Raw genomic sequence first — 15,564 nt, forward strand, 5'->3', positions numbered from 1 at the left:
CATTAATACAAGTTCTACTTTTATCTTAAAACGCCTGTTCTAGCATAATTGTTCATAAATAATTTAGCAGCCATTGATTAAAATCCATCCAATTACAGTTGATCAACAACTCAACCCCTACGGTACAGTGCATTAGACCGTGCCATCCAGGCAAACAACAAGATGGCGGAAGGGGTAAGATTCGATTCTATTTCATCGCTTATTCAGCATTATTACCTTGATATATTGATCATTCATCGTTCATCAAGTGATTTTTGATATCGATTTAGAACATGTTCGTGTGGATAAGTAACACTTTGTAATTCTTAGAAAGATAATTCCATCTCAAAAGATAGATTAAAATTGCTTGTGAAAATTTGATAACTTACTGTACTGTATACTGTGTAACACATACTGTACAGTACAGTACTGTATTATTACATTACACAGTACTGTACAGTATCACAAGACGGCGTTGATAGTTTACATAGTCCTTGTGAGTACTTTTTACCTGTTGAAGATTTTAACATTGTGTTCTTTCCTTTCCCTACGTATTCAAATGTTCACTCAAGGTATTAAAAAAATATCAATATTAAAATATCAGTGTAAGAAATTAGTCTCATTAGTTGTCGTAAATCGTACGTATAAGATTAAATCCTTTCATGTTTTAAGTCCTGTCGACAGAAGATTGGAAATCTTTATCGTATCGAAACCATATTTCAAGATGTATTGATTGCATACCGTGTACTGTATAATAAGCATGAAAATAATCGTAAGGCCAATGTGTACAAATTCGTCTACACCTGATGTTTCTTAGCTTGGCTTTATTATAAACGCTAATGCTAAGTTTAGAAGGTATTTTTTCAACTTGCGTTCTTCTGCAGCAGACAAAACCATATTACATTATACAGTACAAATATAGAAACGAATACCAGCTTTATCCATTCACCATTAAATGCAATATCGTAAATAGCCTTAATATTGTTTCGATAGTGTCCTCATATCTCTTTCTTCGTTCTTTTAAGAAATTATTAAATAATTGGGCGTACTTAATGTTTATAAATAAATTTACTTTACTAGGCTATTGACGATTTTGTAGCAAAGAACTTTAAGCTCTATCAGAAACCTCCGTCTAAAGAAAATAAGTAAGTTATTTACGGGAATAACTAGTTATCCACTTCGATACTCGTACTCGAAAATGATAACAATCCATTAAGATTTTTTCTTCTTGATTTTCTTCTAAAATCTAGTAAAAACTAGTACAACGTTTTTAAATCTAATCTATTAATTATGAATAATCATATGTTATGTTTAATTAAACTTAAGATAATCAATCTTGTATAGATATATCTCACTTTTATCTATTACTATAGTATTACAGATGCTTACGGAGAAATTGAATTCAATTACGCCGGATATGAAGCATCAAAGGCGAAGGTTTGTCAGTATTTACTATTTATTAACAATTAATATGTTAAGGTCGTTTTGCGAGTTTATTTTTACTTTGCACTCTCATCTGCTTTATTAGTTTAGTACTTTCGTAACTACAGAGATATACCCTGATTAATCTTTTGTAGTATTTGTAGTTGTAATCTAACTTATATAGCGCTTAAAAATAAAATAGTTTAAGATGATGCTCACTCCTATGTTGAACTAAGAATGGTAAAATAAATCAACGTACTGTTCTAATTATTTAATTCTATGCTTGCTTAAATCCATCTTCAATAGAGCGCACAGTGTTTATTGTTTGTTTCTAAAGGTGTCGTTCTTGATAATGTATTATGTATCAAATTTGAGATTTTAAGATTAGCTTCGAATTTCCTTGCTTGAACAGTAACAGTTATTACCTGTTGAATATTTTCTGTATAACGCAATGACCTGCCTATGGAAGAAATAATTTTGTAGACCTACGCGGTGCTAATGTACAGTATGCCTTGCAATGGGAATCAAAACATCCCATTATCCCATGTGTATTTTCTTTATAAATACTAGTAACATCCAATGCGTTGTATAATCAGAATAGATATAAGTTCCATTAAGAATTAATCAAACATAAACGGCCTTAAGCATGTAGTGATGGTATACGAGCCTTACCTCACATCAGTTAATATCCATGATTCATAGCAATGCTTATTATTTTCTTTCTACAACCGTGAAAGAGATTCTTGTTTATTTCGAAGTGAAGTAATTATGCAATAATTTACTAAATAGTATCTTAAGACCTCCATTAACGCTGAAATAGCTAAAATTGGTGAGCTATTTCTTAATTACTGGAACATCCGTGAACCAGATTTGGTCATGTCGATGGTTGGTGGTTTCGAAAATTTACCAAGGAAACCTTCAATACTTCGATTAAATCAAAATCTTGCTGCAATAATGAAAAGAATATGCAGTTATCATTCAACAGCTATCATAACAAGTGGATACTGTGAAGGTTTCATTCGCAGTACTGCCAAAGCAGTAAATAAACAAGGTACTATCATTGGTATACCTTCCTGGAATTCCGTTTTTAAGAAGGAGTTACTCACGAGTAAAAAGGTAACTTGTCAATATTAGAAGTAGCGATTTAAATTTCTATATTATTATGATTAGCGTATGCCCACAAACAATGTTTGTGCGTTGAGGTTCGTCAAGCAATACTGTGCTGTATCGCTAGCTTAATACATTATAACCGTTCACACTGCATCTAGCAAATCAGAATCAGACAGCACGCACACGCACTGAATAAATCCAAAGCGGACACTGTTTTTTTTGTTATAGTATTCAAATAGATATAGATATTGGGCTGCATAGTCAATGCATACAATATATCAAGAACGTTAGTAATTTATGCAGGTTGGTTAATCGTAAAAATATTGACAATATAAATTTATTGATAGTAAATATTTACGTCGTTAATGCGTATCTAAGTAATAAGTAAGTGCCGTCTGTGCCGATGAAACCATACAGCACAAAATGAACTAAGCTGCATGTTAGCAGCTAATTTGGATGTCCATCGTGAACAGTATGGTATACAGCTGTAGACATGCGATACAGTTGAAATGGCTGGTAAAATACAGTAATTATTAAATTTGTGACAACCGCCTCCTGTCCCTGTCTTTTCCTTTTAGTAGTCTCTGGTGCGTATTCTATTGTACCTTAATTCTACGTAAGCAGGTTTTCTGCTAGTAGTAGATGAGTAACAGGTCAAATTACATACTGGATACTGGTACATTAGTATGCGGTAGCTTGCTTTGCTAGCTCCAAATATTACAGTAATAATAATTTTTTTACGTCTATGTTGCATACTATCAGTACAGTAGCCAATCAGAATGGGTATACATACAATTACCGTGCCCGTCTGACCGGCATGACAGAAAACGGATATAACATTTTTATATTGTATATATTGATAGATAGATTTTAAAACGTTAGTGTACAGAAATTTTGCTTGTGAATGATTGACTTTTTCGCCTCAGTTTATGATGACATAAATATGATTAGGTTTTTGAATACGTAAGTCATCAATCTTGTAGGGTAAAGGGCGCTTTCCGGCTAAGTATGTCGTAAACAAACGGGAATCGACTGTTGGAGTATCCGCCCTACCGCTAGATCCGTGCCACAGTCATTTTTTGCTACCTGATGATGATAGCAACGGTTCTGAAGGAGAGGAAATTCCATTTCGCATCAAAATTGAAGAATTTCTCTCGAAGAAGCTTGTTCGCAGTAAGTTAAAAGTAGACGAATACTATTGATTAAACCATCCTAAATAACAAGATCATTAGAAAATTTACAATGAAAATACGGCTAATATTGATAAAGGTCATAAGAGAACTCGGGTATTTAGCAAAGTCCCTATTGTCTGCATTGTGATTGGTGGAGATGAAAACACGTTCCGTTATGTTGATGAGGCTTTGCAAAAAAATCATCAAATCGTAATCGTTCCAGGAGGCGAAGGAGCTGCTGATATTATATGTAGTCATCTTAGCAATAAAAGGTTACAAACCCCTGTGTGTTGCATTAATGATACAAATTTTATCACTAGTCTTTAACTGCTTAGTTCTTTATTTTGCACAGCATAACAAAATTGAACGATGCAGCAAAGAAAAGTATACAAGAAGCTTTATGCAAAACTTTTAAATGGAGCGTTTCTAAAGATAATGATAAAATTGATCGATGCATCAAAGGGATAAAAGCGATACTATCTCATAGAAGCAAAGTAAGGTTCTGCGCTACAGCATTTAACAGCTATTTTAATTGTGCGATCTTGTAACACATAGCATTACTCTTGTTTATTGTATTATTGTTAATTATCAGTTACTAGAATCTCTTATATATATTTAGTAAATTATATTTATGTATAGAAAGCATTATCATTGGAGTTTCCCTAAAGTTTAGTTGCTTCAGTCTAATAGTGAGTTAGAACGCTATTCCCGCAAAATACTTCAATATTTTTAAATGTCAGGGATTATTTATAATTTTATGTATCAAGTCAATGTACAATATTCCCGATATAATGTTACTTATCAGTGAATAGCTACGCATAGTATTAGGGTAATTTAGAAGTTATTACAATCATTTTCGTTTTATAGGTTACTATAGTTAAGGAGACTGCAACCGCTGAAGTTCTGGAAAATGCCATCTTCAAATGTTTATATGGTAGATATCAACTATGCTATTTGTTTATAATATGCATGTTTTAGTGAAATATATAAGTTTTGACAATAAGTTAACCTAACATCGTTAATTGTTAAAACTGTATTAAGATGCTTTATTATGAATGATGTATTATTGTGTAAAGGAGAATATTGTGTTGCTATTATTAAGTCATTTTAACGTAGTTATATTGCATTACAACTAATTAGCTTTGGCTCAAAATAAGGAGGAGAAAAGAAGTTTAGAAGTTGTTTGGAATAAAGTCGACTTGGGCAAATTAATCAGTAATAATCTTGAAGTAAGTTAAATATATACAAGGATTGATGTAATAACATGAACTAATATTGTACATTGAAAGTCTTTCCATCATGCTTCGAATATCAACACAAGATTTGTAATCCACGTTCTGATATTTCTATTTAGGCAGAAGGGTCCGATGACGAAGAAGGTGAAAGTCAACTTGCCATCTTTAAATTTCCTGCGAAGAATATGTTATCATCTACTAATGCGCTTGCAAATAAAGACGGCAATGAAATCAATCGCTCATGGACCGATGCAGAAAAATATCGAGTGCAGAAAGATGCTGCTAAAGCGATAACGGCAAATAATGACACTGGAAAACCTTCCAAGAAATCTTCTAAGCCCAAAGATATTGCTATAACAACTAATAAGGCCAGCAAAATTAATCAACGCAGTGTATCATCCCAAGATCTTAGTGGTCCTATTCCTAGTAAAAGATCACCTTTACCAAAGACGCCAGAGCATGAAGTTATTACTCAACCATCAGTGTCTCCGCGATCAAGAAAATCAAGCGGTGAAAGAAGCCAACATATTTCACGTTATAATGCGCTAACTGTATTAGATGCAACGATTAGAGATGGGTTAAAAGAAAATTTACGAGCTTTAATCACTACTAAACAAGTGCAAGCAGAGCAGGCTTTGGAAGTCGCGTTAACACGCGATCATTTGACTGGAAATCATATTGCAATCGTTGATTTTTTGATCAAAAATGAGTTTATCGACATGTCGACTTTTGTAACGGCAGAAACATTAGAGAGAATATATGATAAAGTAAGATTGTGCTGGACGCTATATGAAAATATCTTGACTTGCTATTCGGAAGATAACCGTATTTTGCAATATCAAATTACTTTATACTTATTAGTATTTTTCTTACTTGCGTAGTTGAGTAGTAATAGCCAGTTACTAAACGATTCCTATTTATAAGACATATTGTCGTTCATTATTGAAGTAATTAAATAGATTTTTGTAATACTTTAAAATTTGATACTTGTATTTCTGGAAAGCATTGCTACATTGTTTCAGGTAGAACTTATTGGTTATTTTTAAAATCTAATTAGACTTGGAATATACCTTCCTCTGTGATGTACTGGGCGCGGAAGATCAAAATAATCAAGGAGGTAAGCCTTTAGTCAAGTCAGAGTGATCATTTCATGGATATAAGTTACGTACCATTTGCAATGGTCGGAGTAAATATTTTTACTGATTTTAGGAGAGAAATACCATTATATAGCCTAGTAAGTTTATATTTGATATTTTTAGGAAAAAAAGGAAAGAAAAAGTTTATTATTTGAAGCTGGCAAAATTTTATCTGTACTGATAAGTGATCACTGTACTAATGTCTACTCACAATTTGGTGAAGATATCGAAACGGCAATCATTGATGTTGACGATGGCAACTCTGGTGATCCATTTACTCATCTTTTCTTATGGTCTATTATGACCGGACGCTATAAGCTATCTTATGTTCTATGGAAAAGAGTCGATCATCCCATTACCGCTGCTATTGCAGCCAACCGCATTTTATGGAGATTGTCAACTAATTCTGTATTCAAAGAAAAGTCTAGAGAGGAATTTATACAGCTTAAGGATGAATTTCAAACAAATTCAGAGTTAGTAGTAATTAGAATCTAAGTTAATCTATTTTCTGGTAACATAAATACTGTACAGAGTTACTAGAAAAGTTTTTGGATCAGTTCGGGGTGTTTAATTGTATTAAAATTACTTAATTTAGTTAACTAATACAACTTAGATTAAATTCATTACAGTACATCTTTGCAAACAGTCGAAATGAGAAAATAGATTCGTTTTACATAAATTTAGAAATAATGTGTTAAAGTGCTAACCAACTTTATGCTGTGATATCTAGAAGCTTTCAGATAAGTATTATAAGTTAATTATCTGAAAGGGATAATTGCGGCACTGTTTATTGCTCAGAAATACATGAAATCTTACAATTATCTTACTCTCTTTATTTCAGTAAGTTTATGCGCTTAGCTGTCAAGATTATGGATGAACAATATAAACATCATCCAATTAACACCGTTATCATGCTATTACAAGAATTACCGGAGTGGGGATTCAAATCTTCCTTTTCAATGGCTTTCTCTTCCTCATCTTTAGTGCCATTCAATACTCACAATGCATACGTTGATTGCTTACGGTATTTGTGGACAGGAGATTTCGCAGTTTTTACGCCGCTGTGGAAGGTTATAATTAATTAATTAATATTATTTTGATAAACTTATTCAATATCTTTAGAACAAAATGATTTAAATTCAGTTAATTTATTAATACTAGAGATTCTTTTAATTGCATACTAGATTAAAGCGTTATAGCAGTTTGCCTCTTTTCTGTATGTACTAATTGTAAACATGTAACGTAGTCGCTGTACAGCCAATAATTAATTGGACTTAACTCAATCATCCTTAATTGTGTAATTATTACTTCTCCTACTAGCAGTAATCTAGTCTAATCACTCATCTACTCTACAGTTATAGACAACCCATCAATAGTAACTTACAATATGTTATGTATAACTAGGTTAATGGGATTTTATTAATCATTTATCTGCAATATCCATCTATAATAGGTTATTTTAGCTTTTATTCTACCGATACCATGCCTATTGTTTCCATCCTTTATTAAATCGAAAGCATTGCGAATTGGATGCTATAGTAAAACCAATGTTAGCTTTAATAATGATGATGAAGATAGTGTCTCAACTACACGATCCTCTAACTTATGCAAGGATTTTATCTTACGAGTTTATCACTTTTATACTGCTCCTCGCATCAAGTTTACTACCAACTTTGTAAGTTTCATTAATAATGCTATATATGCAATAAATAGATCAATTGATTAGTTCTTATATGCTAGTAGCTATCCAAAAGTGCACGGGAATACTATTATGATAAGTTGATATTTACTTATCTGATGTAAATTATACTATTCTAACTAAAATCGATAATTGTTACTGCATTGATATATTGCTGCACTTTTATTTTAACTGTATTGTTAACTACTTTGGAATTAACATGAATTCGTCCTTCAATTTGGTTGACGACGCGATTCTTGTTAACGATAAATTTACTGTTTGTATGTATTATTCTACCATTTTCTAGCTCGCATATGTGGCCTTCTTAATATATTTCGCCATATTTCTACTATTTCTGTACGAAGATAAGTCAATGAATATTTATGAAGTAATTCTCACGGTATGGTGTCTCGCATTAGTATTCGAAGAAATACATCAGGTAAGTGGCTATTCCATAATTAATTTTAGTTATAACAGATGAAACTGAATTTTGGTTGATCACTTCCATCTCTCTTTACACTTAATTTGGAATAATGTCAGATTATGGAAACCCCTCGCAAGACGTTTTATAAGAAAGTTCGTCTTTGGAATTCGGAATACTGGAATAGAATTGACGCGGGCGCTTTAATCACCTTTTTCATAATAGTCGTCCTGCGAAATTTTTTTCCTATAGTTTATTTTGGTCGCATATTCTATGCTATTGATTTCATCATATTTTGTTCGAGAAGTCTGCAAATTCTCTCTATTTGGAGTAACCATGGTCCAAAACTTGTTATGATTAGGAAATTGGTAAGATAGGATTGGATTACTTGACTACAGAAAATCTTTTACTTTTAATTATCTTCACTTGTCTTTCGATTGATGTCACTTTTTTCCATTCTTTGAACCGCTATTGTAAAAGCTAGCGTTACGTTTGCAATAAATGTTGACTAATTAAGGATATGATATTTGCTTCAGTTGCTCATCTAAGTGAAAATGTTTCTATTTTTATACCTTTAAAGTACAAAGTAAATCAAATATATTAAGATGTGCAAATCACGATTCGCGTTTCTAGTAATATGATACTAGCGTACTTTTGGATGTATTATTTATAGGTAAAATTCTTACAGATGATTAATTATACTCTTCTTTCTCAATTTATTTAAAAATCGTTATAGCTGAACGACCTGATGTCGTTTGTGGTGATATTATCAATCTTCTTGATTTCATTTGGTGTAGCCACTGAAGTTGTGTTACGATCTGGTCCTGAATATAAAAATTATCAGTTTACAGCTAGAAATATTTTCGCTCTGCCGTATTACAGGATTTATGGCGAACTTTACCTTGATGATGCAAATCTTGATTGCAAGAATGAGACTCTCGGTACTAGCCTTTATAATAACTGTATGGCGAGAAATGTAATTGTCAATATCCTGATCGTTATTTACCTCCTGATTACAACAATTTTACTACTCAATCTACTGATTGCTATATTCAAGTAAGTCAGCTGTCTAGTCTTTAAAAAAATTAATGCATTCAATAAGATAAGTAGATTTTTAATATGTTATTCAATTTTGTTGACTGGCATATAGGCTTGCAGTTGCGCTTATTCTTAATTATGTTTTATTTATATAACTTAACATAGTATCTCATAACTTTCGTAATATTTGGCTTGAATATATTAAATTTATTAGTTTTGTTAATCAATTACAAAACTCAAATTAATCAGTTTATCATGTTGTAATTGTAAAGTGTATTGTTTCCAAGCATTGCATCGTGGTTAGTGGATTGCGGGTATTGCATGCTCGTATTTCAATTTGTTTCTAAAAGTAATTTATTAAATTTATTAAAAAATTTTTATGATATGGGATTAATTTTACGACACTATTTTAGTAATTATTATATTAATAATCTTTATCGGAATATTTTAAATAGTTAAAGGGTTAAGAAAACTACCTTGAAAAAATTAGAAATTTTAGACTCTATTGGGTTATAGTTATTTGATGATTAATATATCGTACTATGATTACTAATCAAATCTATATTTCTATTTCCATTAGCAAAACATACGATAGGATAGAAGTGGAAAGTATCAAAGTTTGGCGAATTCAATATAGAGAACTCGTTCGAGAATATTTGTATCGATTGCCACTTGTACCGCCATTCAACTTAATTCTTGCCGTACCTTTTTTGATTAGTAAAATTATGTATGGATTGTTTTCTATCGAATGCCTACAACAATTTCAAAGTCGAGCGCTTCACTTAAGTATGATTATCAAGATACCATAATATATTACGCTATTGTCTTAAATAATAACACAGACAAGACACTGAAGTATATAATATTATTTCATATTTTTACATTTTGGTACTTGCATTTACAGAAATATTGAAACAACACTTGATGACTGTCAATTACGATCTATGGTATAAAATTCAGAATGAAGAAAGAGAAGCGTTATGTCGTGTTACTAGTCAGACTTTCAAAAATGAAGATGGTAAAGCTGTTGAGTAAGTCGTACTTGAAGTCTAATCGTTTCCTGATTATAGATATTCAGATTATTTATCAATATAAAAAGTAGTAGTTAGCACTCTAAATGTTACAGTTGTTCAATTATACTGTATGTTATTGATAACTATTTTTTAAATTACAATATTAATCGTGATCATAGTCGTTCTATTACATTTTGAACTAAATAGTAATATTTCTTTCATATCAGGAAAAATTACGTTTTTCCTAACAAAATTCAGATCGGTACTATTTCTGATATCGATATTTATGCGGGTCTTGAAAGAGATTCTTTCGCTTCCATGAATGATATTCTGCATGATTTGCTGGAAAGGTAAATTAATTTTCTTTTCTAGTAGAAAATTATCCGTTAGAGTCCATTTGTGATATTAGAAATAGAAAAGCAACTACTGATTTAATGTTGGGTAGCATATTTAATCCTAAATTGAGATAAGATCAATAGTTGCAGTCTGTGTAATGATACATTGATCTGTTTCTACAATTAATGGAATATTTTAGGCAAGCAAATATGGAAAGGTACTTATACAAAACGCAATCTAACAGCAAATCTACATCGAAATCAAAGACTTCGATGTTGCGTTAGGCACATTAAAGTAATCTAGGGCTTACGTTGGCAAGAACAGCACAAGAAACACTTTTTACTCTATTACCAAGTGCTGCCATAGCAATGGTTCAAAGTTACAATACGTACACTTAAAGTTTTTAACTGGTAATAGTATTTAGGATAAACATAGACATAAATCCTATATCTTCTATTATTATCGGAGTAAGAGGTACGATTGATTTTTTAATGCAATTTTAATAGTGATACAAATGATTTATATCATATTTGTGCTTGTTATATAATTTTATGTCATTGCTCACCTGTTAATAGTTTATCAGTTTTGATAATTCTAATTTCTGAACTGGGTACGTTAATTATGGACTATTAGAACAGGATTAATTTTAGTATAGTGGGTAAGAAAATACTTAACTTTATTGCTGAGAACTGTTGTTTGGTATAATATGTTCGAGAGTTGTTTGGCTGCATATATGAAGGGAGAAAGTCGCGAGATTGGCAATCTTCATTTAGGTACATGATGTCTTTCGTAATAATTGTTTGATATGGGTTTATGTACTGTACAGTACAAGTGTAAGTTCTGTATCAGAGTACAGCTTTTAGCTTACAGTTAAGAGTAACCAGCATTATTAAGAGTAACCAGCATTATATAATATAATATAATGCTATACTGTTTAATTTGTTTAGCTTTTATTAATTATTGATGATGTCACAGGAGATATACTTTGAGATTCTTGTAGTGTTCATAATTAATAGCCAACGGTATAATAAAAAGTTGCTATCTTATTTTGTTGATGCTAACATTATCTATTAATTCATTATGATTATTATAAACACAATTGATTATACCTTCATTCCGTGATGGGCAAAAGTATAATGTACAGTGATGACCCAGACCCTGTCACTCTTGAGGATTAGGTACTACCAAGAGGGTAATATACGAGTATCTTAACAGCTAACAATACATTTTATAACAAGTATTGCCGCATCTCCCTTGATAGCTGAGCTTTTACGTACAGTAACTGTCTACTTTGGAACTGATCAATACCGAATTGACCTAGTGACTTTTTCTAGAAGGTTTTCTAATGCAACTAGTAACATGAAAAAAACATCTTACAATTTAGTAAATGATAAGGTGTACAGATATCAACAAGGAGTATAAGATATACTGTATACTCGTATGTCTACATTAACTTTATATCATACAGCCGTGCCAGAAGGAAATTTTATAGTAAAGAGATGATTTATGTACAATGTACATACACTACACTGCTGTAGATTCTACAGCCAGTACGATACAGTACTGTTATAAAAATACACAAATATAACAACCGTATTGATGGTCGTGAACATAAAGTTTTTCTTATACAAGGTGTAGCAAAGGTCTTTTCCGGCGTTTGAACATATGTCAAAAGTTTTAATACGTAACTTTTTAAGTTTTTTGACACAAATTTGGTATCAATCGATACAGTATCTCTATGGCAGAGCTCTGCAAACCATGACTGAAAACAAGCTCACACTAACTCTACCTGCTCATGCAAATGATATACTGTACTTGCCACTGCCCAAGCCTGACTACGCCTGACTACGCCTGACTAACATACTGTATTACTTGTCGGATCAAGTGCATTAACGGACTCAAAGATATTTTTTATACTATATCATATAGACATATACAAATAGGCAAAACACTAATCTAAACCTGTGCATCATGAATTTTGCAGCTAGCCTAAACTAGACCCACCAACGGTTCTGTAAATAGCTAGTTGACACATCCAAAGCCCATCGTAGTTACATGACTTACACCCGCAACTTACATGGTTTAGTATTTACAAAGTCTTGCTTTAATGCACAGAAGTCCTGGTATTATACTGTAAATTGAAGATCCGCTATCTAGAGTTAATACTAAGGATAACAGAGTGTTTACATTTGCTTCAGAATACTGTATAAGAATTCTATTTAAATGCTATTATCAATATTAAAACTGTATAGATTTTAGATTTTATACCAGCATGTAGCTAATGACCTGAAGATTCTTTGTATACTGTAGTTTTTACTATATTGTCTGTATTACTGTACTGTACAGTGTACAGTGTACAGTACCGTAATCTCAATCTCACAACTTGCCAACTTTACGGCCGTCAATCTGGATTAGTACAGTACTGTATATTGTAGTGCTGTACAGTACTGTACTGTAGTGTACAGTACTGTAGCTACAGTACTTAGTTACCGCCCAACTTGCTCTCAAACCTTCGTGTGAATGTCGTAATCACAGAGTAAAATAAAATAAAATCTAAATCTATTTTCGTTTTCAGTCAATACTACTATTCTCTATAATTGAGAGATTGATTCCTTGATGTAATCTTCCATTAGTGAATAACACTACATGAATAAATAGCATGAAGGACTTTACACGTATTATATATATAATTATAAGTCATTCGGCTGACTGATGTCAAGTGTCTTAACTGAATTATTACATGTATACTGTAGTTAGTTTTTTTACCTGTGAGTAAAGACAGGTACTGAAGACGATTAGTAAACACCGGTGTTGTGCTTCGGTGTGATAATTACAGTATATAATTTAGCTTTGGTATCAGCCCGGTTATGTCCATAGTTACGTTACAACTAGGCCAATTTGGCAACCAGCTTGGCTATGAGTTCTTTAATACTGTTCTTGACGATATTTATTGTTTTCACGGAAAGAATACTCTCAGAAAGAAACTTGCCGCGACTAATAAGTATAATTACGAAGATGCCGCTTTCGAGAGCTTTTTCTATGCTACATCTGACTTACCATTAGCTCGTGCTGTTATGATTGATACAGAAGCGAAAGTAGTCGATGATGTTTTTACCAAGGTGGGTGATAATAGTGTACTACCAACTTGGGATCTATTTAGTGAATTGAGGCGATTAATTTTGATCTGTAAAAATTGAACACCCATTTGTTATCCAGTTTATTGAGAAATGCAGTATACCTGCTCGTGATAATATTCTCATGTCATCATAATTGATTGAAGGCTGCTTACTAACGATACTACTTTTATTTGATCGCCAGGCGAAAATGAGTAAATTGTGGTCGTATGATCCAAAATGTTGTATACGCAAAAAACGAGGCTCTGGAAACAATTGGGCTCTTGGATATTGCATGGATGGCGATCAAGTTTTACTAGAAGAAATTATGGACAGCGTGCAAAGGCAAGTTGAGTACTGCGATCGATTTAGTGGATTTTTGCTATTAATGAGTTTAGCTGGTGGAACTGGATCTGGTCTAGGTACGCGATGTACCGAAGAGTTACGAGATCGTTATCCTAATAGTCAGATTATCAATGAAGTTGTTTGGCCTTACAGTAATGGAGAAGTTATTGTTCAAGATTACAATACAATTTTAACTCTTTCTCATTTATATAAGGCATCAACTGGACTCATTATTCTAGAAAATGATAAATTACATGAAATATGTACAAGACTGCTCAAAATAAAAAATGTGGGCTTTCATCACATTAATAGAGTCATTGCTCATAAATTAGCTGGAGTTTTGTTACCTTCTACTTGCTTGCAAAATCAACACTCAAAACGAAATGACTATGCAGGTAATATCTATCGCACAGGTTGCACTAATTACAGTATACGTACGGTATTATTGATTGTTCACTTCTTTGCATTCTTATCTTCAGGGATAAATATCTTCGGTGAGATCGGGGAGCATCTATGTAGTCATACCGATTACAAGTTGTTGAATATTATAGATATCCCTCAGATTCCTGATCACTCTTTCGATTACACCAATTATAATTGGCACGGACTGTTAAAACATCTCCATCAAATGCTAATTGCAAATGCATTTATGGAGGAAAGTAAGTATACTCATATTGAGGTGAATTTTATATTTTCCGTTATTACAGTCTACAGGGATATCCGCTCGAGAAATTACGTAGATCTGAAAAAGTGTAACATAATTGCTTTCTTTTTACTTACTAATTCGGCTTTAAAATTTTTAGACATCAAATGGGAAGTTAAGTTACCATCCCCTAAAGCACTATCTCAAAATAAAAAGCTGGCGAAGTTATCATCTGGATTGCCTGTTCATAGCGACGTTATGGTTAATAAATCAATCGCAAATATGTTGGTAATTCGAGGGACTGAAATCGATAAAGGTAGATTGTATACTGTGTATTTATTCACTTTACGTATTAGCCACGGTGTAAGATAGGATGATTGCTAGATTAGGCCAAGATTTTTGCTGTGATAGGCCATTGGTATCGTTGCAGCTTAGCAGTAAAATAACGTAATAGCATCATAAGTAATCGTGGACGGTGTCACCTTGCTAATATTAAATACAATTCTCTATTAAGCTGATATAGGCGCGTTTCGAGATTCTCGCCTCTATGTAAATTGGATGCCAAATTCTTCTGGATTAGCTACTAGAGTAAATAGTCGTCCTTATAATAAGTACGAAAAATCTGCTTTTCTGCTGAGCAATAGCCAATTTTGTATACCAACTATAAATAATGTAACGGAAAAAGCATGGAATATGTTTGCAAACCGTGCTTACATTCATCAGTACATTAGCAACGGTATATCGGAAGATGATTTCATTGACAGTTTTGCTACTGCGGAACAAATTATTACTAATTATAATAAGCTATAAAATACATGAGTATATTTATGGCCAAAACTGGGATAGTTTTGCTTGTCCAAAAAAGACAAAATGTTGCATGCTAACTAGTAAATTATGTTAATAATACTTTGCATCTACAGGTA

The 15,564-nt window shown here is 32.3% G+C and overlaps 2 protein-coding genes across 2 annotated transcripts; both read left to right on the forward strand.

Annotated features, from left to right (window-relative positions):
- Positions 1-162: 162 nt before the first annotated feature.
- Positions 163-10,824, forward strand: TRIADDRAFT_59044 (uncharacterized protein; the record flags this gene model as incomplete). The annotated part of the gene is made up of 21 exons (XM_002114948.1): positions 163-174; positions 1,060-1,124; positions 1,353-1,416; positions 2,191-2,517; positions 3,495-3,684; positions 3,781-3,955; positions 4,036-4,177; positions 4,551-4,617; positions 4,824-4,912; positions 5,038-5,685; positions 5,976-6,035; positions 6,178-6,527; positions 6,896-7,124; positions 7,508-7,729; positions 8,040-8,171; positions 8,273-8,521; positions 8,890-9,209; positions 9,441-9,490; positions 10,096-10,222; positions 10,432-10,554; positions 10,740-10,824. The coding sequence occupies 21 exons, from the start codon at positions 163-165 to the stop codon at positions 10,822-10,824; spliced, it is 3,726 nt and encodes a 1,241-aa protein (XP_002114984.1).
- Positions 10,825-13,407: 2,583 nt separating this feature from the next.
- On the forward strand, positions 13,408-15,451 carry TRIADDRAFT_28772 (uncharacterized protein; the record flags this gene model as incomplete). The annotated part of the gene is made up of 5 exons (XM_002114949.1): positions 13,408-13,659; positions 13,859-14,393; positions 14,478-14,677; positions 14,858-14,957; positions 15,156-15,451. 5 exons carry the CDS (start codon positions 13,408-13,410, stop codon positions 15,449-15,451), a joined length of 1,383 nt encoding a protein of 460 aa, XP_002114985.1.
- Between the last annotated feature and the right edge of the window lie 113 nt (positions 15,452-15,564).

This window comes from Trichoplax adhaerens, genomic scaffold, assembly GCF_000150275.1.
Source record: "Trichoplax adhaerens TRIADscaffold_9 genomic scaffold, whole genome shotgun sequence".
NCBI classification, from domain to species: Eukaryota; Metazoa; Placozoa; class Uniplacotomia; order Trichoplacea; family Trichoplacidae; genus Trichoplax; species Trichoplax adhaerens.